Source organism: Hypanus sabinus, unplaced genomic scaffold (assembly GCF_030144855.1).
Source record: "Hypanus sabinus isolate sHypSab1 unplaced genomic scaffold, sHypSab1.hap1 scaffold_1476, whole genome shotgun sequence".
NCBI lineage: Eukaryota > Metazoa > Chordata > Chondrichthyes > Myliobatiformes > Dasyatidae > Hypanus > Hypanus sabinus.
The window spans coordinates 1,693-26,574 of NW_026779550.1; the positions used below are offsets into that span (position 1 = coordinate 1,693).

Here is a 24,882-nt window from a genome sequence, read left to right on the forward strand (position 1 = left end):
TCCCGTTTCAAACCACTCCGGCCCATCCTGGATAATTGGCTTACAACCCACCCCCTCTCCACACATACTCCCCCACATCGGGGGAAGATACGAAAACAAGCTTCGTCAGGCTCAAAGATAGACTCAACACGCTTTCATCAGATTATTGTGCCTGCGCAAGCAGGTCGGAGGTCATATTACTGACGTCACTCTCAATGTGTCACGTGCTATACTCACAAGTGTACAAGACACTTCGTCCCTCCACTTCTGCACCCTCCTGTCGTCTCTCTTCACGTACATCCCGTTTCGCTCTCCCCCAATTTTCCGATCCACTACCACTCCACACTCTCTCAACCCTCGCTGTTAACCCTCTCTCCTTAACCTACTCCCTTTCTCTATCGCTCCCTTTGTCTCTCACCCCTCTGCCTCCCAAATTTATCATCCCAATCCTCACTTTCATCTTCGCTTTCGCTATCCCTCTTTCTAGTCTCACTCCCCTTCCGGCACCACCTCACTCACTTTATTTATTCGCTCTCCCTGTCTTTCCCCTTTCTCGCCCCCATCCACTCCCATTTTCTCGCCCATCGCTGCAATCGCTCACTCCTCACTCTCCTGCTCTGTCTCTTTGGCTCTCTCCCCTCACTTCCATCTCTCCTTCACTTCCAATCCCTACCTCTCTGCCCTCTCTTTCCGCACTCTATATTTATTTGTCTCTCTCTGTGCTCGCCCTTCCCCCATTATTTACGGGTCTCTCCTCCTTTCATTTCTCTCTCTCTCATTCTCACACTTTCAACCTCAGACCGTCAGACCTCCACCGACACAGAGCTGAACTTTGGGATAGATGAACCTCTCAGCGATGAGCGTGAGGACCCTCCAATTGCCTCGGGACACGGCGAGATGCGAGTCACTGTACAGACAGGTCAGAGTTCACAGTTGTGGCGCCATTCTGAAGGGATCACGTGTGAAATCCCAAGTGTCCATGTTTCTAATGCATCTGCCTCGAGCACTACCTCTGGCAGTTTGTGCCGTGGACTGACCACCATCTGGGCAACAACGGGTTGTCACTCGGCTCCCCAGTTAAATGTGTTTCCTTCTTTCTCCTCTCAGCTCAGACCTGTGATCTCTGGCCCTGGGTTCTCCAAGACGAGAGAAAATGACTCTGCGTATTCACACCGTCTCTACAGGGTACCCACATCTCTGGTGCTGTGTTCCCTGGAGTTCAGGAGAATGGGGGGGGGGATCTCATGGAAACATTCCGAATGTTAAAACACCTTAACAGATTAGATACGGCAAAGTTAATTTCAATAGTAGTGTAATCTAGGGCAAGAAGACACAAACTCAGGATTAAAGAATGTCCATTTAGAACGGAGACGCAGAGAAATTACTTTAGTCAGACCGTGGTAAATCTGTGGAAATTGTTGAAACGAGCGGCTGTGAAGCCAAATCATTGGGTGCATTTTAGGTAGAGATTGATAAGTTATTGATTAGCCAGGGCTTCAGGGGCATGGGGAGAATGCACGTGAGCATGGTTGACTGGAAAAATTGTTTCAGGCCACGATTGAAAGACGGAGGAGACGCGATGGCCCGAATGTCCTACTTCTGCTACTATATCTTATGTTCCCGTGGTCTTGCGGTCTCTCCACAGCTGCGCATGAACAACAGTCGAAAGTGAAGATCGGAAATAGACCGTACCGTCTGATCTGCCTACTCTGCCTAGTTACATCCGCCCTCATCGTGATAGTGGTCGGACTCTCGATCCATGGTGAGTGGAACGGTCTCCGAGTGCAGTCAGACCGTAAATAAAGAGAGTGGAATAAATTGTTATTGTAAAACACAACAGTGACACCGACACGCCGCTTACCGTCACACCGATTAAACCCATCACCATGACAAGGAAACATCCCTAACCGTGATAAAAATACGGTCTTCAGCGTAACAAAATCAAGACTCTTCCTGACACAGTCACGCCATTCACCATAATATTATCAACGCTGTCACGGTCACGACATTCAACGGGACACAAATGATCTCCTAACCGCGACACTGACACGACCATCGCGGTGATAAACACATGGCAGTCACACTGACCGCAACACAACCCTCATTGTAACATCGACATGCCCCTGACCGTGTCATTGATACACTCCTCAAGGCGACACCGAAACACACCTCACAGTGACAGCGACACGATCTTCTCTGTGACACTGGTGTACCGTACCCCGTGACATTTTCACGCTCCTCAGCGTGATCCGCTCCGCAGCGCATCGTGACAAAAACTCACAGGTCAATGTAACACCACTTCCCGAGACAGTATTGCCCCTCAACTAACACCGATGCACCTCTCACTGAGGCAATTACCCACACCTCACCCTGACACAGGAACACCCTTTACGGTAATACCGACACCTAAATTCACAATGACACCGACATAGTCCTCTCCATCTCAGCGACACACACCTCAGCGTGACAATCTCATACACGCCGTGGTCATGTCATGCCTCTCACGGTGACACAGACAAACCCATCTGAATGAGACCAGCACACACACATTACACATATACCCCACCCACCGGGATATACCAGATCCCGAACTCTTGACATTTCCCTCGCCGTAACGTCCAGATACACTTCATTGTGTCCCGGTACACCTCTCTCCGGGGCACAGAAACTCCTATTACAGTGACACCGACACGTCGCTCAGAACAACTCGAACCGGCCCCGAGCTGAGACAGGGAATCGATCATCACCACCATGCTAACACAGACCCCACTGTAAAAACAACAGAACGTTCACCAGGGCACTGCGAACGTCTCAGTGACACAAACACGCCCCTATGCTTCCGCCGACGCCTCTCACTGTGCCACCAGTACATCCTTCACTGTGACAACCTTCACGGTGACACTGACACAACACTTTTCGTGACCTATTCGGTGGCGTGATGTTGACTCACGTGTCACTGTAAAAGCTAAACATCCTTCACCATCTCTCTCAGAATTACAGATGCGTCAGTCTAAGGTCACCTCTGACCGAAACTACCATGAGTTAAACTTTCCTCGCTCAACTCTAATCTGTCTTTTCTTAAAGGAATGCACAGCGATCTCCGTCACCAGTTCACTGAGATGGAAACGAAGTACAGATCTGTCAACGAAACCAAGGCTCAAATCTGTGAATTGTTGACCAGCAGAAGAGGTGAGGCATCATCCCCCTCTTTCACCCGCTCCTCTTAACAGGGCAGGCATGGGGAGAGGAAGCGTCACTCTGTGCTTGACATCGGGAGTGTGTGAAGAGATGGTATGGAGGGTGATTCACTCTGTGTTTGACCCGGTGAATGTGTGATGGGACTGCGTGGAGTAAGTTTCATTTTATCACTGAATCCAGGAGAGTGTGATGGGTCGTTGTGGAGAAGGATTCTCTGTGTCTGACCACGAGATTGTGAGACGTAACTTTACAGCTTATTTCTGTGTCTGACTGCTGGAGTGTGTGATGGGGCCGTGGAGAGAGGGATTCACACTGTGTCTGACCAAGGCTGGATGTGATTGGACTTTCTGGACGGATCTAAATTCTGTTCTCTGACGGGACGGAGTGGAATTAGATTCACTCTGTTTCGGAGCTCGGAAGAGTGTAATCGGGCGATCTGCAGGGAGCTTAAACCCGTGTCTCACACCTTGGGTATATAATTGGAACCTGTGTTTGACAGTGTGTGCGTGTGATGAGAAGCTGTGATGGGAAGTGTGGTGAAGTGTGTGAGTGCGTTTGGGGGGGGGGGGCGTTGTGTGTGCGTCTGACACCAGGAACAGTGATGCGTGCCTGGATAGCGTTTCGCTCTGTGTTTGAAACCAGGGGTCTGTGATAGGACGGTGCGGAGGGGGCTTCTCTCGCTTTCAGACCACTGTGTTGTGTGATGTCAGCGGGTAGAAGGAGCATCATACTGTGTCTGACCATGGAAGTATGCGGGGGGATGGTGCAGAGTGTTTCATTTTTTTTTATCTGATCACGGGCGGTAGTGTGCAGCGAACTCCACTCTATGTTTGACCCAAGGAGTGTGTGATAATGTGGTGGAGAGAAAGCCTCAGTGTGAGACTGACCCCGGTCGTGTCTGATGGGACAGTGTGGTAGGAGAATCACTCTGTGTCTGACCCCGGGAGTGTGTGAGGGGACGGTGTGGTGGGAACTTCACTTTACCTGATCCTTGTTAATGTGATGGGACGGTGTGGGGAGGTGGTAGATGTAGCCTCAATGTGTGCCTGATTGGAGAGACTGTGATGAATGATGCGGAGGGAACTTCACTCTGTGCCTCATCCTATGAATCTGTGACGGGACGTTCTGAAGGGAACATCGTTCTGTGTCCCTCCCTGGGCGTGTGCGATGGGACAGTGTGGTCCTAGATTCACTCTGAGGCTTGACCCCTGGAGTGTGTGATGGACAGTGTGGAGGGAACCTCACTGTACCTGATCCTTGTTAATGTGATGTGCCGGTGTGGGGAGTGGGGGGAGGGGATTCACTCTGTGCTTGGCTTCAGCTGTGCGTGATGGGACCGCGTGCAGGGAGATTCGCTCTGTGTCTCACTGTTCCTTGTTCCTGATTTCCAGAGCAAACGTGTTCCAAGGACTGGATGAAAAATAAAGACCGGTGTTATTACGTATCCACGTTTGAAGCATCTTTCCGCCAAGCGATGGAAGAATGTTCAAACCGTGACTCAAGGCTGCTGGAAATCAATTCAAGGGATGAAGCGGTATGTGTCACAGCACGGGAAGGTCTCACAGTAACAAAGGAATCATCACACACTCGCGGATTCAGTCACAGATTGAACACACAACATACACTCCCAGCACACACACCCGGGGATAGACACAGAGTGAATCTCCCTCCACACCGTCCCATCACACACTCCCGGGGTCAGACACAGACTGAGTCTCCCTCCACACCGTCCTATCACACACTCCCGGGGTCAGACACAGAGTGAATCTCCCTCCAAATCGTCCCATCACACACTCCCGGGGGTCAGACACAGAGTGAATCTCCCTCCACACCGTCCCATCACACACTCCCGGGGTCAGTCACAGAGTGAATCTCCCTCCACATCGTCCCATCACACACTCCCGGGGTCAGACACAGAGAGAATCTCCCTCCACACCGTCCCGTCACAGCCTCCTGGGGTCAGACACAGAGTGAATCTCCCTCTACACCGTCCCATCACACACTCACGGGGTCAGACCCAGAGTGAATCTCCCAACACACCGTCCATCACACACTCCCGCCGTCAGACACAGAGTGAATCCCCCTCCACACCGTCCCATCACTCACTCCCGGGGTCAGACACAGAGTGAATCCCCCTCCACACCGTCCCATCACTCACTCCCGCCGTCAGACACAGAGTGAATCCCCCTCCACACCGTCCCATCACTCACTCCCGGGGTCAGACACAGAGTGAATCTCCCTCCACACCGTCCTATCACAGATTTGTTTTGTAATGAACAGAGAGAAGCTACGTAGATTGTTTTCAATTATTGGCATTGATCAAGTAAATTTAATTTCCCAGAGCTTTGCATCCAACAAACTGTTGTACCGAAACATTGCACTCTGGATTGGAAAATGCGAAAACGGGTGAGATTTGTACTGATACGTGGTGAAAGAGTTGGACAATGACATAGTCCTGACGGAAGAAAATTGGATTAGTTTACGATTAGACTGTACGAGGTTGTCGGGAGCGTGCGGTACTGTGGGAACATTTTGGGACCGACAGGTGTCTGTCGGGGAAGGGAAGGGCAGTGGGAATATTTCGGAAACTGCCAGGGGACAGTGGGCACAGGGATTATTTTGGCACTGACGCATATCGCCTGGCTGTGACTAGAGAAAGCAACAGTAAGATTAGTTTGGTGAATGAAATGGATCTGAGGGCGAGCATAAGAAAACGATTAATTTGGAGACGATATAGGGTGATAGTCACACAGTGGGTGAACGGGATTATTTTGCGATCTGAGGCAAGGATGTGGGGGAGAGGGTGCCAGTGGTATAAGACTGGAGGCGGACCAGAGACTATGGGGAGAGCGCGGTGTTGTGGGATATGTTAGTGGACAGACACGAAGCTCTGGGTAGAGGGTGAGGCAACGGGATTAATCTGGGACCGGCACAGGGCTGAAGGAAGAGTGTGGATCAGTGGGATTCCTTTCGGGACAGCCATTGTTCTGTGGTGAGTCGATGGGACAGTGGGGTTTGTTTTGGGAATGAAACAGATCAGAAGGGAGAGGGTGGGCCTGTTCGATTCGTATGGGGACTGACAGGACTCTGGTGAGGAAGCGGTTCGGTGGGATTAGTTTGGGGGATACGGGATTGTGGTGAGACATTGGGACCGTGGTATCTGTCCGAGTACTGACACGGAGCGGTGGGGAGAGAGCGGTTGAGTGGGATGGGTTTGGGGAATGACACAGGGTGTTAGCAGAGAGCGAATCCATGAGATTAGCTTGGGGACGGTCTCGGCTCGGATTCTCTGCTGGAGCTGTTTTGTCTCTGTTGAAATTGTTTAACCCTCTTGGACAGGATTGTGGGCATGACCCTCTTGTACAATGTGTCCCCGTGGACGTCCAACTGCAGAGACTGCGAGGCGTACTTAGGGAGTTACCCTTGTGATAGAGATCGGCGTTTCATCTGCGAGAAGTCGGCACCTTTGTTCCCGGATATTCCTGAAGAGATCCAGAGTCTCTGCCAACAGCCAGAGGAGGCGACGTGAATGAAGTTACTACTCCCATTTTTCCCTTCTCTCTCTATCACTCTCACTCCTAAATCATTTCTAAATTTGCTCCCTACCCTCTCTGCCCCACCCTCCTACTCCATTTCCTCTTATCGCAAGCAGATTCTCTACACCAGACACCGACAAACCCGTCCCGCCGTCTATCCCTTTCTTTCTCGCCATTCCCACCGTCCCGCTCTTCCAAGCTCTGTCTACCTTTCTCTCTGCCCCGTCACCTCCTCAAATTTCCTCTAACTTACTTAACTTACTCAACCCACTCTTTCTCTGCATCCTCCGCAGATCTGTTACACCTCTCTCCCCTTCCCTCCCCAGGGACTCTGTACCTCCCGTCCCCGTTCTCCCGTTCTCTCTCTAAGCCCTCTGTCTCCCTGATCTCTCTCTCTCTCTCTCTCTCTCTCTCTCTCTCTCTCTCTCTCTCTCTCTCTCTCTCTCTCTCTCTCTCTCTCTCTCTCTCTCTCTCCCCCTCTCTCTCTCTCTCTCTCTCTCTCTCTGCTTTCCATCCACTTTCAAATCAATCCTGTGCCGTCTGGTGCCCAACCCTGTGGAAAAGCTTATGCCTATTCTCTCTGCCTGTGCCCCACTTGGGTTTATGGAAATCTGTAAATTTACAACTACTCTCCGGGGACTAAAGCCCCAACTTTCCCTCGCTCCCACCATAGCTCAGTGCTCCGAGTTTCGGCCACATCCCCTAGAACTCACTGTACAATATATCCAGTTCAGCGGCATTTTTACTTAAGCAGGGCGGCCTCACCTACGTCTTGTCCCACGGCAACGTGACCTCCCGACTCCTGTACTCAGTGTGACTGGTGAAGACCAGCGGGCAAAGTATCCTGTCCACCCCATCGGATGTTTTCGACAAGAATCGCTATTTCAATTATTATCTGAAACTCATAAAACCTGGAATTTGTTGCTTTGCCGTATCGATACGGCGCAAAGATGTAGGATCAATGTAAATTACCAAAAAAAAAAGATAATAAAAAATCGGTAAAATGTGGAGGCGTTGAACATGCGTTCGAAAACGTGGTGCTGAAGGGGAAGAAGGTGTCTCTGAACAGTTTGGAGCTCAGGCTTTTGTACCCATTCCCCGATGGTGTATTGACAAGGGAGCTTGTCCCCGGATGAGGTCCCTCCCTGATGGATGCCCCCTTCTCGAGGCATCGCCTCTTGAAGATATCCTCGATGCTGGGGAAGGTGGTGCCCTTGACGCTGGTTGAGTCTACACCCCTCTGCAGCCTCCGGTGACCCTGTCCCTTGCGGCCTCCACACCAGGCGGCGATGCTCCAAGTCAGAATGCTCCCAATGTCCGTCTGCAGACATTTCCTTGTCTTCAGTGAAAGGCCAAATCTTCTCAGACGCCTGACGTTGTCACACTTTCTGTAATGGGAGAGGTATGCGTGGCGTTGACGGCAAGTGTAGAGAATGGTCCGGAATACTCTCAGACTTCGCGAAATAAACAAAACGACAATGACGAAAATCAAAGATTAGATCACAATCTGTAGCATTAGAATAGCTAATACAGCACGAGCCCTTTAATTCTGCCGGACAATCATTGGCGCTCAGAAGCTTAAAGGGAAAGTGACAGCTAACCACACTCCGGGTAATGGAGGTTCCGAATCTTGGATGCCTGACGATGCAGACACTTTCTTCATGTTTACATGCCCAGTGTAGATCCTTTGCGATGCTGACACTCAGCAACACAGGAACTTCAAATATGATCATAGGATAGAGAGGCAGAATTAAGCTCTTTGGCAAATCGGGTCTACTCCGTCATTTCATGATGGCCGATCCATTTCCCTCTCAGCTCCAGTCTCCCGCAGTCTCCCTGTACCTCTGCGTGGCCTGACTAATCAAGATTCTCTCAGCATCTCCCTTAAACTTCAGGTCGTATCATTCGCAGCCTGCTGTGGCAACAGATTCCATAGGTTCATCCCAGAAAGGCAAACGAAATTCTCCTCATCTGCGTTTTAAAATGACGGTCCGCTATTCCAGGTGGGCCTTCTGGCCTTAGACTCTCCCACCATAGGGAAACTTATCTCCACGTTGATTTTATCGAGGACTTCAAGCATTTGATCGGTTTCAACAACACCAACCACCACCCTCCCACCTCCCACGACCCCACCATTCTTCAGAGCTCCAGCCATAAAACGCCCCATATTAATTAATCTGTTCAATCCCGGAATCATTTCCGTGAACTTCCTTTCAACCCTTTCCAATTCAAACACATCCGGCCGGATGAGGTAAAGGACCCGGAACTGCTGACAATCTTCGTTGAGACCTCACCAGTGCTTTACAAAGCCTCAACGTTACACCCCTGCTGTTCCACTCTAATCCTCTCGACTTGAATGTGACATTGCATTTGGCTTCCTCGCCACCGACTCCGCCTGCAAATTCATCTTCAGGGAATACAGCACAAGGACTCCCAAGTCTCTTTGTACCTCAAGTGTTTAAATTCTCTCCCCGTTTATAAAACAGTCTGTGCCTTTATTTCCTCCACCAAAGTGCATGACCATACACATCCCGACGCTGTGATCCATCCGCCCCTTCTTTCCCCATTCTCTCAATCTCTCTGGAACATTCTGTAGCCTCTCTGCTTCCTCAACACTATCTGTAGATCGGGGATTTCACTGCCGAACTGCACTGACTGAGGTTTCCCGATGAGGAGGACAGCTGCCCGGTGTTGTATTGTCCAAGTGGCCCAGTGACCAGTGGGGAGCGAACAGGGTCGTATCGGATGTAGACCTATTGTGCTCATCGTCAGGGTGCAGCGCGTCCACGTCCTTGCTGGAGCAGAGGTTAACTCTGGGTGTGACCCGACTCTCAAAGCACTTAGTCACAGCAGTTGTGAGTGTCACTGGGCGAGTGTAGTTGAGGAAGCTCACCCTACTCTTCTCGGGCATGCTGTCATTTTCCGCATTTTCAAGTAGGGGGTAAATTCCGTCTGCAACAGTGTAAGATTGAAGATATCCTCGGCAACTCCAGTCCACTCGACAGTCCTACCCATCTCCGCCACCTTGTCCCTCATCTACACCCCTCCCCGTCTCCGTCACCTTGTCCCTCATCTACACCCCTCCCGTCTCCGTCACCTTGTCCCTCATCTACACCCCTCCCCATCTCCGTCACCTTATCCCTCATCTATACCCCTCCCCGTCTCCGTCACCTTATCGCTCATCTACCCCCCTCCCCGTCTCCGTCACCTTATCCCTCATCTACACTCCTCCCCGTCTCCGTCACCTTATCCCTCATCTACACCCCTGACCGTCTCCGTCAATTGATTTGAATTGACGTTGTACTTGCATGCTTCATTTTCATGAGGAGTAAAAATCTTTATGTTACGTTTAAATGTGGAATTTGCAATTTATAGCAATATGTAATAAAGATTAGCTGCAAGAGAACTGTTAATATAACAGAGAAATTAAATTCTATCAGCGTGAATTAGTCCGTCTGATGGCCTGGCCGAAGACGCTCTCCCGGAGCACGATGGTACTGCTTGATTGTTTGTTTGTTTGTTTGTTTGTTTGTTTGTTTGTTTATTTATTCATTCATTCATTCATTCATTCATTCATTCATTCATTCATTCATTCATTCATTCATTCATTCATTCATTCATTCATTCATTCATTCATTCATTCAATCATTCATTCACTCACTCATGTATTTATTTGTTTATTTATTTGCTGCGGTACACGATCTCGGATGGTAGCAGCTGCAACTGTTGGTTATTGGGGCGACTCGGGTCCCCGAAAATCCTTCACGCCCCTTTTTCACGCCTGTCTCTGTAAATGTTCTGAATCGTTGGAAGTTCACATCTACAGATGCGCTGGGCTGTCAACACCACTCTCTGAAGAGTCCTGCGATTGAGGGGATAAGATTCCCATACCAGGCAGTGATGTATCCACTCAGGATGCTCCCTGTTGTGTCCCTGTGGAAAGTGCTAATGTTTCGGGGACCCATACCAAACTTGGTCTACTGTCTGAGTTGAAAGAGGCGCTGTTGTTCATTTTTCGCCGCACAGCTGCTATGTACAGTCCGCGTTAGATCCTGGGTGATGTGTCTGTTGAGGAACGTAAAGCTGGCCACCTCTCAACCGAAAATCCACTGTTGTCAACAGAGCTCAGCCTGTCTCCAGTCCGCTATAGTCCACAAACAGCCCCTTTGTTTTTGCGACATTGTGGGATCTACACCCCTCCGCTTCTCTGCCATGCCCACCCACCCTGATGCCCATTTTCCGTTGACGACCTCATCTCCAACAGCCCCAACGTGTCCGTTACTACCCACTCGCATCCAAACGCTTCCCGCTCTGTGATCAGAGGGAATTGTGGGGAGAATGGCGGAGAGCTGACCGTGTTCAACACGGTTTCCTGTCAGTAACTGCAACCTCACCACATCTTCAATGCCCTGCCTCTCCCCCTTTTGCTTCGGCGCTGCGTCCGGTCACACACACATACCATCTCTGAAACAGACTCAGAATTCAGGTCTACAGGAACGCGGAAGTGCTGGGGATTGGTGAGAGGGGAGAGTGGTTGGAGAGAAAGGGATTCACAGACTATCTGACTCCGTTACTTTATTATGGCAGAGAGCGAAGCGAACTTCACTGAGTGTCTGGCACACGGATTGTGTGATTGGACGGTGCGGACGAAGCGCCACCTAGTGTCTTGCCTGGAAGTGTGTGATTAGACGGTGTGGGGGGAGCTGCACACTGGATGGGACCATATTAAATGTGTGATATTTTAGGTGCAGGGACTTAACCCTGTCTCTCATCCCGAGAGTGTGTGATGGTGCCGTCTTGAGGGAGCGTCACACTGTCTCTGAGGCAGGGAATGAGTTTCAGCCGTCAGATTTCCGTCAGGTGAAAATTCTGTGGGAATGGGAGAGAAAGGGAAGAGACAAATGAGTGTTGAAAGGATACGGGAGAAAGGGAGAGGGGAGATATTCAGCGACGGCCCAGTGAGGAATGCAGTGAGATGGAAACGCAGATGGATAGAGAGAGTAGAGAGACGGAACGAGCTGGAGAGGGAGAGAACAGGACAGTCAACGTGATAGCTGGACTTGGAGAGAGAGGTCATATAGGGAGAGGTAGAGGGTTGAAAAGATATATAGGGACGGTGATAAAGAGAAGGGTGTGGGATGGAGGGAGGGGGAGTGGAGAGGGAGGGGTGGTTGTTGAAAACCATTCTGAGTTTCTCTGAAGCTCCAGCTTCGGATGGCAAGTCTCTATTTTTCCGTTTACTTTGCTCCTTCCAGCTGTCTGCTGGGCTGACGTCCCTGCTGTTTAATTGTTGTTGCTGTCTTGACGAAGGGCCAGTCCGGGTAGCCGCTCGCCTTCAAGACTTCTCTCAAATACCTGCGCTCCCTGACTTTAGCTGTAATATTGGTGGGCTTACACTCGGCGCCGTGATGTCGTGTTCTGAAAACCCACAATTATGTTCTAATGGGTGATCAGAGTCAAACCGTAGATGGTGTCCGTGTTGGTTTCCTGTGGACTTCAATATCCAGATCTCCATTTCCTTTGATAAGGACTCCACAGTCTAAAAAAGGCAGTCCATTGTTCTCGACGCGTCCGGTGTAGATTTGATGTTTTCATCCACCCAGCTGATGCTTTCTGTGAAGGTTTCTGCATCATGGAGTTTAACACCATAACAATTACAGCATGGAAACGGGCCATCTCGGTGCTTCTAGTCCGTGCCGAACGCTTAATATCACCTAGTCCCAACGACCTGCACTCAGCCCATAAACCTCCATTCCATTAATGACCATATACCTATTGATGTTTAATGAAAATATAGAACCTTCATCTACCACTTCTACTGGAAGCTCGTTCCAAACAGCTACCACTCTCTGAGTAAAGAAATTCCCCCTTGTGTTACCCCTAAACTTTTACACCCAAACTATCAAATCATGTCCTCATGTCCTCTGGTTTGAATCTCCGCTACTCTCAATGGAAAATGCCTATCAACGTCAACTCTATCCCGCTCATAATTTTAAATACCTCTATCAAGTCCCCCCCCCCACCATCAACCTTCTACGCTCCAAAGAGTGAAGAGTTAACTTGCTCAACCTTTCCCTGTAACTTAGGAGCTGAAACCCAGGTAACATTCTACCAAATCTCCTCTGTACTCTCTCTATTTTGTTGACATCTTTCCTATAATTCGGTGACCAGAACTGTAACAATAGTCGAAATGGATTCTCTGCATTAGTGACACAAATCCCTCCGAGACTCCTTCCAATTCCACCGCCTTGAGCCTGTCCTCTCTCTCTACTCCCTTCCCTCCCCACTACCCTCGCTTAAATTATTTCGTCTTTCTCCCGCTCATTCGAGAACTCTCTTCAACCATCGTCATTCTCTCCCCTTCACTCCTCACTTCCATGAACCCTTCACCCTTCCCGCTCTTCCTCTCGTCCCCCTTCTCCTCTCCGTTCCTCACATTCCATCTCTTACTCAATGTTTCCCCCGTTTGCTCGCCCTCTCTTTACCCCTTCTGTCTCTCAGTCCCTCACCAAGTCTCCCTATCCTCACGTTTGCCGTCTCCATCTCTTACTTTCTCAGGTCACGCCTCAGACTCCCCCTTCTCTTTCTCTCTAACCAGACAGCCCCCGTTAGCCACTTCTCTCTCTCCGGCAAAACCAATCTCTCTTGCTCCCCCCCATCTCCCGACTCTCACTATCCCTTGCCCCGCCACCCTCGACTCACTCGATCACCCTCCCCAACATCTACAATCTCTCTCCTCCCCCGCTCATCCGGTATTTGTTTGTGTCGTTCTGATCCCCTTATCAACACAGGCTTCCTCTGACAACGGCTACTTCCTCTCGCTGAGCTGAGAGACACAGAGGAACCTCGACAGGAGAACTGAGCGATTCTTCCATCAATGCCAAGACGGAATCACGGTCTCTTTCCAGAGGTGAGTGGGGCGGAATGATGAAGGGAGGGACCTCCATTAATTGTCTGATCACGGATGCGTTTGATCGCACAGGAGGAGTGAGTTTCGCTCTCTGTCTGAGTCCTGGAGTGTTTACTGGAACGGTGTGGAGGGAGATTTACTCTGTGTCTGACCCCGGGAGTGTGTGATGGGACGGTGTGGAGGGAGTTTCGCTCTCTGTCTGAGTCCTGGAGTGTTTGCTGGAACGGTGTGGAGGGAGATTTACTCTGTGTCGGACCCCGAAAGTGTGCGATGGGACGGTGTGGAGGGAGATTCACACTGTGTCTGACCCCGGGAGTGTGTGATGGGACGCCGTTGAGCGAGATTCAATCTATGTCCGATACCGGGTGTGTGTGATCAGACGGTGTGGAGGGATTTTCACTCTGTGTTTGACACCGGGAGTTTGTGATGGGACGGTGTGGAGGGAGATTCCCTCTGTGTCTGACCCTGGGAGTGTTTGCTGGAACGGTGTGCAGTGAGATTCATTCTGTGTCTGACCCCGGCGTCTGTGATGGGACGGTGTTCAGGGAGTTTCGCTCTCTGTCTGAGTCCTGGAGTGTTTGCTGGAACGGTGTGGAGGGAGATTTACTCTGTGTCGGACCCCGAAAGTGTGCGATGGGACGGTGTGGAGGGAGATTCACTCTGTGTCTGACCCCGGGAGTGTGTGATGGGACGCCGTTGAGCGAGATTCAATCTATGTCCGATACCGGGTGTGTGTGATCAGACGGTGTGGACGGAGATTCACTCTGTGTCTTACCCCGGGAGTGTGTGATGGGACGGTGTGGAGGGATATTTACTCTGTGTCTGACCCCGTGGGTGTGTGATGGGACGGTGTGGAGGGGGATTCACTCTGTGTCTGACCCCGGGAGTGTGTGTTGGGACGGTGTGGACCGGCACCACCTTTCCTCTTTACGCGTGGCACTTTATTCTGCACTCTGTGATTGATTTGCCTTGCTCTCCAATAAAGTGACCTGTATCTGTGAATGTCACTGGGACCTCTCCTGTCTGTGATGTAAATAATCCGGAGACAATGTAGATCAGTGGGTTAGTAGATTTGCAGATGGGCCGAAAGTATGTGGTGCTGTGGAAAATATTCCAGACCATAAGACAAAGGAGAAGAAGTCGGCCATTCGGCCCTTCGGTTCTGCTCCGCCGTTTCATCATGCGCTGATCTGATCTCCCCTTTAGTCCCATTCCCCGGCTTCTCACCATAACATTTGATGCACTGACTCCTCAGATACCTATCAAATTCTGCCTTAAATACACCCAATGACTTAGCCTCCACTGCCATACGTGGCAACAATTTCAAGAGATTCAGCACCCTCTGGCCAAAAAAATCGCAATCCTTGTTCTGAATGGGCGCCCTATAATTCTCAACTCATGTCCTCTCGTAATAGACTCCTCCGCCATGGGAAACAACTTTGCCTCACCCACTCTGTCCATGTCTTTCAGCATTCGAAATGTTTCTATGAGGTCCCCCCTCATTCTTGTAAACTCCACGCTGTACAGTCCAAGTGCGGTCAAACGTTCCTCATATGTTAACGCTCTCATTCCCAGAATCATTCTAGTGAATCTTCTCTGAACCCTCTCCTATGTCAGCACACCCTTTGTTAAATAAGGAGCCCAAAACTGAGATATTCACTGGGTTATGGATCAGTTACAGATATAGGTTGGAGAAAGGGCAGATGAAGGTTAACCCAGTAAAACCGTAATTTTTTGTTTTTTGGTATGCCAAATGCGATGAGAATTCACACTATTAAAGCCAACGCCCAGAGCAGTGGGATCTTGGGGCCCAGTGTCATTGCTCGTGGCTACACAGTTTGATAGGATGATTGAGATGTCGAATGCCATGGTTGCCTTTATTAGTCGGGGCGTTATGTCAGCAAGTCAGGAGGTTATACTGCAACATTATAATGCTCAGACTGGGCTGTATCAGGCAGATTGTGTGGAGTTCCGTTCACCACATTATCGGAAGGATGTCGGGGCTTTGGAGAGCCTCCAGAGAGGGTCAACAGGACGCCGCCCGGTTTCGATGACGTGTGTTACAACGAGAGGTCGGTCGGACCCGTGGGCTGTTTTGCCTGGAGCGGCGGAAGAAGAGGGGAGATAGGACAGATTATCTGAGACATGGACAGAGTAGACTGACAGAACCTTTTTTCCACCTAAAGTAGAAATGTCTAGTACCAGAGGGAATGTACTCGGGAAAACACTGTGGGTCTGTTTTGTGTTGATCTGCTTGCTCTGTCTTCTCTCTGTGACAATAATAAACCAAGTTCCAAATTTACCAGGCATAATGTCCTGAACACACAAAGCCTAGATTATCATCCCGGTTTTCTTCCGGGTTTTTCCACTTATCACTGACGTCCAACCAGCGGTCTCCGCACTCTGTATTCTGTGGATTAGGATTCGAAATAGATAACTCACAGTGGATCCCATGCATCGCAAACTTGTGAATGAATCTCCCATGAGAGGGATGTTGTCAAAGGCCCGTCAGAAGTCAACTCTTTACCACTCACTAACATGCACTGTCGACCCAAGGTCACTTTGTAGGTCGACATTTAAGATTCCTGCCGTCACCTCTGTGCTGCCCCTTTACATTTGACTTGGCAAAGCTCAAAACCTCACACTTACCCGGGTTAACCTCTTTCTCCCTTTTCCCCAACCACATTTACAACTGATCGATATCCCAGTGAATCCGTGGGCGATCTTCCACACAGTCCACAATGTCACCAAACTTTGGGCGATTCGCAAGATTACAACCCACCCAGCTCCATTTTCATCCTTGTCAATCCGATACATCAAAAATACCAGAGGTCCCGGGCAGGTCACTGCGGAACACGATTAGTCTCAGACCACGAGCGAGAATAAGTCCCGTGCGCCACATCCTCTGGCTGGTGTGGGCAGGTCAACTCAAAGTCAAAAGCTTAGTATTCAAAATACATTTATCATCAAATCATTACTCAAATATTTACCAATCTCTGAACAACTTACAACTAGGAAAAGTCAATCAGACATGAGACAGTCTTTGCCGAGTACAGGATTTGGGACTGTCAAATACGACGGCTGGAAAGTGGGTGAGATTGAGAGAGGCAGGAGAGGGTGATCATGGTGGAAGGAGAGAGCGCGGGTGGCGGGTGGAAGGGAATACCACCGGGGACACGGCTGAATTCACGCACACGCTGGATGGTCTCTCCACAGCTGCGCATGAACAGGAGCCGAGACATAGACCGTGCCGTAAGATCTGCCTACTCTGCCTCGTTACGTCCGTCCTCGTCGCGATAGTTGCCGGGCTCTCGATCCATGGTGAGTCAAACAGGCTGCGCGTGGAGTCAGACAGCAATGAAACGGAGTGGATTCAGGTCACCACGTAAAATCTCACAGTGACGCTGACACAACCCGCACTTTTGACACCAACACGCTCATCACCGTGACACGGATACACCCCTCACCAACGCCCCCTTCATGCTGAATCCAACTCGCCAATCAACGTGACAACAATAGCACCCTTACAGAGACACGGCAGCGGACACTGAAGCCTCGTGTCACCGATGGGTTTCATTGAGATTCCCACTTCACCTTTTTGACATTCAGTGAGTCCAGGCCCAGAGCTTTGAAATGCTCTTCATTCGACAAGCTTGAATTCATTTTGGTGATTCGCCTTTGAATTATCTCCAATGTCAAAACATCCATTCTTAAATAAGGGGGCCCACAGCTGCTCATAATACTCCACCTGAGGCCTCGCCAGGGCTTTATAAATGTTCAATATGAGATCCTTGCTTTTGTGCTCTAGTCCGCTCGAAATCAATGCTAGCGTTTTATTTTCCTTCCTCACCACAGACTCAACCAGCATATTCACCTTCAGAGAACTCTGCCTCTCCCGTTGTTAAAGGGTAGAGGGGCACCTGCAACTTCCGAGTCTCCGGAACCAGGGCAGAATCCAGTTCTTCTTGAAGAAACATGAGCAATGATTCACAATTTCTTCAGCTACCTCCTTCAGAACCCTGTGTGTAGATAATCTATTTAAAATGACTAATCTAACTTCAGACCTCTCAGTTTCTCAAGCACCTTCTCTAAACTTATGGCACCGTTACTCACTTCTGCCCTCAGACAGTCTCGAAGCTCAAACCTACTGCTGTTGCCTTTCTCAGTAAATACTGAAGCAAAAATTTATTATGTTCCTTCACCATCTTCCTGTCGCCCATTACTATCATTTTCCAGTGGCCCAATATCTACTGTCGACTCTCTTTTATACGTTATGTATCCGAAGAATAATTTGATTTCCACTTTGATATATTTGGCTTTTTAACATTGCAGTTCCTTGACTCGATCCACAACGATTCTGCACCTAACGATCCTCTGTCAATTCCTTCCGATGGTTTGATTTTATTTTTCTTTTTACCAACAATGCCAAGCCGCTCTCTCAGCCTAAAAAAACTTGCTTTCTGCTACAAGGTAATACATAGCATAGAAGAAAATAATAAATAAATAAATAAATAAATACATAAACAAACAAACAAACAAATAAATAAATATAAATTGACAGATAGATACATTTTTGTATACATATATAGAATAGATAAATCAAGCAAAACAGAAATTCGATATATTAACAAGTGAGGTAGTGTCCAAGGGTTCAGTATCCTTTTAGAAATCGGACGGCGGAGGGGAAGGAGCTGTTCCTGAACCACTGAGTGTGTGCATTTCGGCTCCTGTTCCTCCTTCCTGATGGTACGAGTGAGAAGTGGGCATACCTGGCTGCTGGAGGTCCTTAATAATAGGCGCTGCCTTTCTGGGAAAACGCTCACTAATACTGTCCTGGGTACTTTGTAAGCTGACAAGCCTCAGAAAATTCTGCTGCTACTTTCGGTCCTATACAGTAGGCCCTCCATACCAGACAGTGATGCAGCCTGTCAGAAAGCTCTCCAGGGTACAACTATAGACGTTTTTGATTGCAGCTGTTGACATACCCAATCCCTTCAAATTCCGAATAAATTATAGCCGCTGTCTTGCCTTCATAACCACTATGATATTTTGGGACCAGATGGATGCTCAAAGATCTTGACGCATAGGAACTGCTCGCTCTCTGCAGTTCTGAGCCCCTTTGAATATTGGGATGTGTTCATTCGTCTTACCCTTCCTGAAGTCCAGAATAAGCTCTTTCGTCTTACTGACGATTGTCGCCTTGCCAGAAATCTGTCTGATTAACCAGAATGATCTCAAACTGAAATCTGAGTTCTGTGATGATAGTTGTCTTCTCAAAGGAGGTGAAAACATATGGGTGAATCAAGGAGAGTCAGTAAATACTTTGCCGGCTGATCGGTCCTGAGCCTGCAAGAGATTTAAGATGTGCATGGGGCCCGATGGGACTTGTCGGCGGGATTCAGTCATCGCGAGCAGTCGCTTGTTTTGAGGAGAGCCAGCAAGAGGTTTAACAAGTGGGCGGACCCTTTGCGATTTCTTTGCAGTCTTCCGTCATTAGGCAATTTGCGATTGCTAACAAAGAGTAGATAGAGTTAACCGGGGCGGCCGTTATGTGAGAGTGCAGGACAAACCCGGGGTGTTGCGGTTCATTAATAATCCAGCTGATAAGAGATCTAAACATCGGCCCCCGCAACAACGCTTCAGGCACCGACAGATCTCTCAGCGTGACACTTACACCTACTTCACTGTGACACCAACACGTCCTTCACCATCACATCAATGACGACGGTCACCTCTCACCGTGACAATAACACACCCCTCACAGGAACACGGAAACAGCCTTTACTGTGACACTGACACGCTCCTCTCCATACCGAGGACGCACCCCTCTGCAAGACACGGACACTGCCCTCAGCGTGACATCGACACGTCACTGACAACGACATGGACACAACCCACAACGCGATAACCACACTTCCCTCACTGTACGACCGACCCACGAATTGCCGTGACACAGACACACACCTCACCATTTCTCTCAGTGTTACAGATCCGTCAGTCTCTGCTCGCCTCTGACCAAAAGTACCTGAGACTTTGGGAGCAACATCAGGAGATGAACAGGACCCAGTGCCAGTGTCCAGTACAAATCCACGAACCGAACTCAACCCTGGAATCAATGACATCAGAGAATTCCGGCTTGGATCTCTCCCAGAGCACCTGTCTAAAGAACGTTTCCGTCCCAAGCAACAACGTCTCCATCCTCGAACATACATTGTTTATCCTCGAAAGAAACATCTCCATCCTTGAAAACAAATTGTTCGTCCTGGAAAGCAACCTCTCGGTCATGAGCACCGATCTCTCTGACCAGCATCAAACGCAAACCGATCTCCGTCAGAACTTCTGTCACCTCGAACTGAAGTGTAGAACTCTCAACGAAACCAAGGCTAAAATCTGCCAGATGCTGAGCAGCAGAAAAGGTGAGAGAACATCCGCCGTTCTCCCGCTCGTATACTCTGTGGCCGATCTCGGGAATGTGCAGTGAGAAGGTGCGATTGGAGAGACACTCACAGTGTGACTCCGGGTGTATGTGATGAGACGGCGTGGGTGGAACGACACCCATCGTCCACCTCCGGGAGTGCATGGACAGTGTGTAAAGATCGGCATCTAGTGTCTGTACCCGGGAGTGCATGATACAGCGCCACAGAAGTAGCTTCTCACAGCGTCTGGCATTGCTGCATAGCGAATGTCACTTTGCGTTTGACACCGGGTGTTTCTGTTAGAACCTGCGGTCTCTCTCTGACCACGAGTATGTGTTACAGAGTCGATAGAAATTCGGTCTGAGGCCGACCCGACAGTCTATAATTGAACGGTGTGGAGGCAGTTTCAGTCTATGTGACCACGGGTGTCTCTGATGGGACACCCATCAGAGCTTTACTCTGTGTGTCCGCGGGAGGGCGTGATGGGACGGTGACGAGGCAGTTGCACTCTGTCTAACCACGGGAGTGTGAGATGGGACGGTGACAGGGGTGTTGCGCTCTGTGTCTGAAACAGGTGTGTGTGTGATAGGACAATGCGCAGCAGATGCCTGAACACTTGAGTGTGTCAGGGATGGTATGGAGGGAGATTCACTCTGTTTCGGAGCCTACGGTTATGAGATGGGATGGTGTGGAGTGATGCACTTTCTGTATCTGACTCTTAGCGGACGTAATGGACAATAGGAGTGAGATTTACTGTTCCTTGTTCCTGATTTCCAGAGAAAGCGTGTTCCAAGGACTGGATCAGAAATGAAGACCTGTGTTATTTCATTTCCACGTTTGAAAGTTCTTACGAGGGGGCGAAGCAGCTCTGTTCTATCTCTGAATCAAAGTTTCTTGAAATAAATACATACGAGGAAGAGGTATGTGTCAGTTGGAAGGAAGATATATCCACATCAGAGTGAAGCTCCTTCCACACCGTACAATCATAAATTCCCGGGGTCAGACATAGAATGAAACTTTCTCCACAACGTCCCATCACACATTTCAACTGTAGACAAAGCTAGGTTCCCTCCACATCGCTGAATTATTTTCTCCGGGGGTCAGGCACAGAGTGAATATCCATCCACACCGTCCCATCACACACTCACGGGGTCAGACACAGAGTGAATCTCCCTGCAAACCGTCCCATCACACACTCCCGGGTTCAGGCACTGAGGGAATCTCCCTCCACACTGTCTCAACACGCAGTCCTGGGGTCAGGCACAGCGTGAATATCCCTTCGCATTGCCCCATCAAACACTCCCGGGGTCAGACACTGAGGCAATATCCCTCCACAACGTCCCATCACACACTCCCGGGGTCAGACAGAGAATGAATCTCCCTCCACATCGTCCCATCACAGTCTCCCGGGGTCAGACACAGAGTGAATCTCCCTGCACACCGTCCCTTTCACACAGTCCCGGGATCTGTGACAGAATGAATACCCCTCCACACCGTCCCATCACACATTACCGTCGACACACAAAGAGTGACGGTCCTTAAATTGTGCTCGATTCCAGTCATTAATGACAGCAATTTATTTTCACAGAAGTTTGTTAACAACGCTGTCCTCGGTGAAGACATTTCTTACTGGATTGGAACATGCAAAGCGGGGTGAGATTTGGGGTCATGTCGGTGTTCCTAGTGAGACTGTGCAGTGGAATTAATTTTGGGGCCAGACACACGTCTGTGGGGTAGGTGGGGATCGGAGAGCTTTTGGGGGCTACCACAATTCAATGGTGAGAGTTGGGTCTTTGGGGATACTTCGGGGATAGAAACAGGCCTGACGGCAGAGAGGAAGGCAGTGGGAGTATTCTGTGGCCTGGCATCCCCGGAGGAAGAGACTGGGCAGTGCGATTGATTTGCTGACCGACGCTGTCGGTGGGAGGAAAGTTGGAAGGGGGAGTAATTCGGGGACTGATGTAGGTCTGTGGGGAGACCATGCGTCGGTGAGAGTATTTGGGGACGGACGATGTGGATGGAGACTGGGGTAGAGCGTTTAATCTGGGACTAACACGGGTCTGTGGGGTGCAATTAGACAATACGATTACTTTGGGAATCGACACTGGCTTCTTGTTAGAGGGCGGACAGTTGGATTATTCTGTGGGCTGACTGACTGTCGGAAGGGATGGGAAGTGAGTGTTTTGGTGATTGACACAGGTCTTGTCGGGAGAAGGTTTGACAGTGGGATCATATTAGGGACAGGTACGGGTCTGGTGGGTGAAAGTAGGAAGTGTACGTATTTTCGGGGCAGACACACGTCCTTTGGAAAGGGAGTGCGTCACTGGGAGTATTTTTGGAAATGAGACAGGGCTGTATGGAGAGGGGAGCAATAGGATTAGTTTGGGGACTGACACGGTTCAGTGGGTAGAGAGTGGGGCTATGGGAGTATCTTCGGGGCGGACCCGGGGTCGTGGGGAGAGGCTGAGGCTCTGGGAGTAATTTGAGGACTGACAGGGTGCGCTGGGGAGAAGGTGTTTTTGTGGGTTTGTTTTGGGGGACTTGCACAGCTCTGTGTGTAGAGTGTTGGACAAGGGATTAATCGGGGACTGACACAGGGTTGCGGAGAATGGGTCAGTTGGAGTATTTTGGAAACTGAAACTGGTGTGAGGAGAGAGAAGGGGTCAGTGGGAATATTTTGCGAAATTGAGTCACTGGGAGTATTTTCTGACTGTCACAGGACAGCCTGCTAGAGTTGTGTTGTCCCTTTTGAAATTTTACCCTTCTTTGACAGGAAAGTCGCCTCTAACGTCGTGTACAAGGTGACCTCTGGAAAGTTCGAATGCAGTGAATGTAAATCCGGTTGGCTTGGCAGTTGCAAAAGTGATCAACACCGTTTCATTTGTGAGAAGCCCGCAGCTTTGGTCCCGGATATTCCTGAAAAGATCCGGGTTCTCTGTCGAAATGCCGTGGAGGGGACTTAAATCTAGTGACATCATTCTCTTACCCTATTTCTATCTCTCTCCCAGACTTTGACAAACCCATCCTCTCTTCCCCTCGGCCCTGCCCTGTTCCTCTCTCTCTCTAACTGTGGCACAGTTGCTCGGCATCTCGCTCCCTCTTTCCACTCGGACCTCCAAACTCGCTCTCTCTCATAACTCCTCCCCTGCCATCTCCTTCTATTTCATCCCCATTCTGTCATCCCACAAATTCTTGCCTCCCGCTCCCAGTATGAAAGGACTGTACAGGATCTGTACCGTCTGACTCATTATCTGTGTCGTTTCCGCCCTGAGCTTTGTATCTTTGCATGATCAGTACGTCACAAGAATGCAAAATTAACCTAAGATGCAAAAAGATAATAAATACTGCAAATATGTCGAGGCGTTGCTCATACATTCAAAAATATGATACCAGAAGTGCAGAAGGTGTTCCTGAATCTTTGAGATTTATTTTTCCTGTGCCTCTTCCCCAATGGTAGAAATGAACAGGGAGCTTTTCCCTGGGTGAGCGGCCTCAGTGATGGATGCATTGTCGAGGCATCGCATCTTGACGATGTGCTCGATGTTGGGGAAGGCTGTGCCCGTCATGGAGCTGGTTGAGTCACCGCTTATCTGACGCCTCTGGCGACCTTGTTGTGTTGCAGCGTCGACACCAGGCGGCGGTGCCATCATTCCCAGCAATCACATGGGCTGGTCTTCAATGAAAGACAGAATCCGCTCAAACTGCTCACGTTGTAATTCCTTCTGCAACGAGAGATCTATGGTGGCGATGGGAAATGTAGAGTGTGGTCTGAAGTACACTGTTACTCAGACACGAAATAAACTGGACGGCAGTAAAGGCACCCAAAGTTTCTGTTACAAAGAATAGTTCTTGAAATGGATCTCCTAACTTTGAGCACTGAGTGCTCAGCACGGGGACGTCAACGACAGACTTTCCATGAAGCAATGTTGAGGGGCAATAATTGTCAGCCTGAGCCTTAAAGGGAAAGTGACATCTCATCACATTTTGGGGAATGGGCGTGCCGGCATTTGGAAGCCTGGCGCTGTACAGTCTGGAACATGACACGTTCTCCGTGTTTGCATGAATCTGTTGGTCCCAGGACAGATCCACTGAGACGCTGACACCCGGAAACACAGGAACCTAAAATCAGACCATGAGATATCGGAGCAGATTAAGGCCATCGAGTCTGCTGCGCCATTTCATCATTTCTGATCCAGGTCCCCCTCAGCCACAATCTCCTGCCTTTTTACCGTATTCCTTCATGCCCTGTGTAATCAAGAATCTGTCCACCTCTGACTTCAATACACCCACTGTGGGAATCCACAGCCGCCTGTGTAACCTATTTACCATACTCTGGCTGAATACATTCCCCCCAATTTCCGTTCTAAAAGGACGGATCTCCATTGCGATGTGGCTCCACCGGTCTCGCCACGGGGAACCTTCTCTCCACATCTACTCTGTCGAAGCCTTTGATCATTCGATCGATTTCAACAACAACCCTCTCCCCGCCGCCCCCTCATTCTTCTGAGTTTCGGCCATCAAACGCTCCAGATCTGATAAGCGTTTCGATCCCGGAATCATTCCCGTGATCTTCCTTTCAACCCTTTGCAATGCAAGCTCCTCTGGCCGGTGTAGATAAGGGACCCTGAACCGCTCACCGTATTGCCAAGTCAGACCTCACCAGTGCTTTATAATGTCTCAACGCTACATCCTTGTTTTCATAATCTAATCATCTCGACAAGAATGCGAATATTGTATTTGGTTTCCTCGCCAGCGACTCCACCTGAAAATGATCCTTTAGGGAATCCTGCACGATGTCTATCAGGTCCCTTTGCACATCAGATCTTTGAATTTTTCACCATTT

The 24,882-nt window shown here is 49.6% G+C and overlaps 2 protein-coding genes across 4 annotated transcripts; both read left to right on the forward strand.

Moving 5' to 3' along the window:
- Positions 1-381: 381 nt before the first annotated feature.
- On the forward strand, positions 382-5,599 carry LOC132387008 (oxidized low-density lipoprotein receptor 1-like). 3 transcript variants are annotated; one of them, XM_059959367.1, is made up of 5 exons: positions 382-898; positions 1,625-1,774; positions 3,064-3,168; positions 4,569-4,711; positions 5,519-5,599. In XM_059959367.1, exons 1-5 carry the CDS (start codon positions 877-879, stop codon positions 5,585-5,587), a joined length of 489 nt encoding a protein of 162 aa, XP_059815350.1. In that variant the 5' UTR covers positions 382-876; the 3' UTR covers positions 5,588-5,599. The 3 variants fall into 3 exon arrangements, with proteins under 3 accessions (XP_059815350.1, XP_059815351.1, XP_059815349.1); XM_059959368.1 differs by having other exon boundaries at positions 1,625-1,741; XM_059959366.1 differs by having other exon boundaries at positions 1,642-1,741.
- A 7,941-nt stretch (positions 5,600-13,540) lies between these two features.
- Positions 13,541-23,002, forward strand: LOC132387006 (C-type lectin domain family 12 member A-like). The gene is made up of 6 exons (XM_059959361.1): positions 13,541-13,623; positions 16,840-16,944; positions 19,605-20,039; positions 20,817-20,959; positions 21,628-21,692; positions 22,813-23,002. The coding sequence occupies exons 3-6, from the start codon at positions 19,676-19,678 to the stop codon at positions 23,000-23,002; spliced, it is 762 nt and encodes a 253-aa protein (XP_059815344.1). The 5' UTR covers positions 13,541-13,623; positions 16,840-16,944; positions 19,605-19,675.
- The last annotated feature ends 1,880 nt before the right edge of the window (positions 23,003-24,882 follow it).

What these genes read in the sequence shown, in the direction of transcription:
- LOC132387006 (XM_059959361.1), top strand. Translation starts at nt 19,676, where the DNA reads ATGAACAGGACCCAGTGCCAGTGTCCAGTACAAATCCACGAACCGAAC. An exon ending in GATGCTGAGCAGCAGAAAAG is followed by an intron (nt 20,040 to 20,816) that starts GTGAGAGAACAT and finishes CCTGATTTCCAG; the next exon opens with AGAAAGCGTGTTCCAAGGAC. An exon ending in TAAATACATACGAGGAAGAG is followed by an intron (nt 20,960 to 21,627) that starts GTATGTGTCAGT and finishes TTATTTTCACAG; the next exon opens with AAGTTTGTTAACAACGCTGT.
- LOC132387008 (XM_059959366.1), top strand. Translation starts at nt 821, where the DNA reads ATGAACCTCTCAGCGATGAGCGTGAGGACCCTCCAATTGCCTCGGGAC. An exon ending in GCGAGTCACTGTACAGACAG is followed by an intron (nt 899 to 1,641) that starts GTCAGAGTTCAC and finishes CATGAACAACAG; the next exon opens with TCGAAAGTGAAGATCGGAAA. An exon ending in TCAATTCAAGGGATGAAGCG is followed by an intron (nt 4,712 to 5,518) that starts GTATGTGTCACA and finishes TTAATTTCCCAG; the next exon opens with AGCTTTGCATCCAACAAACT.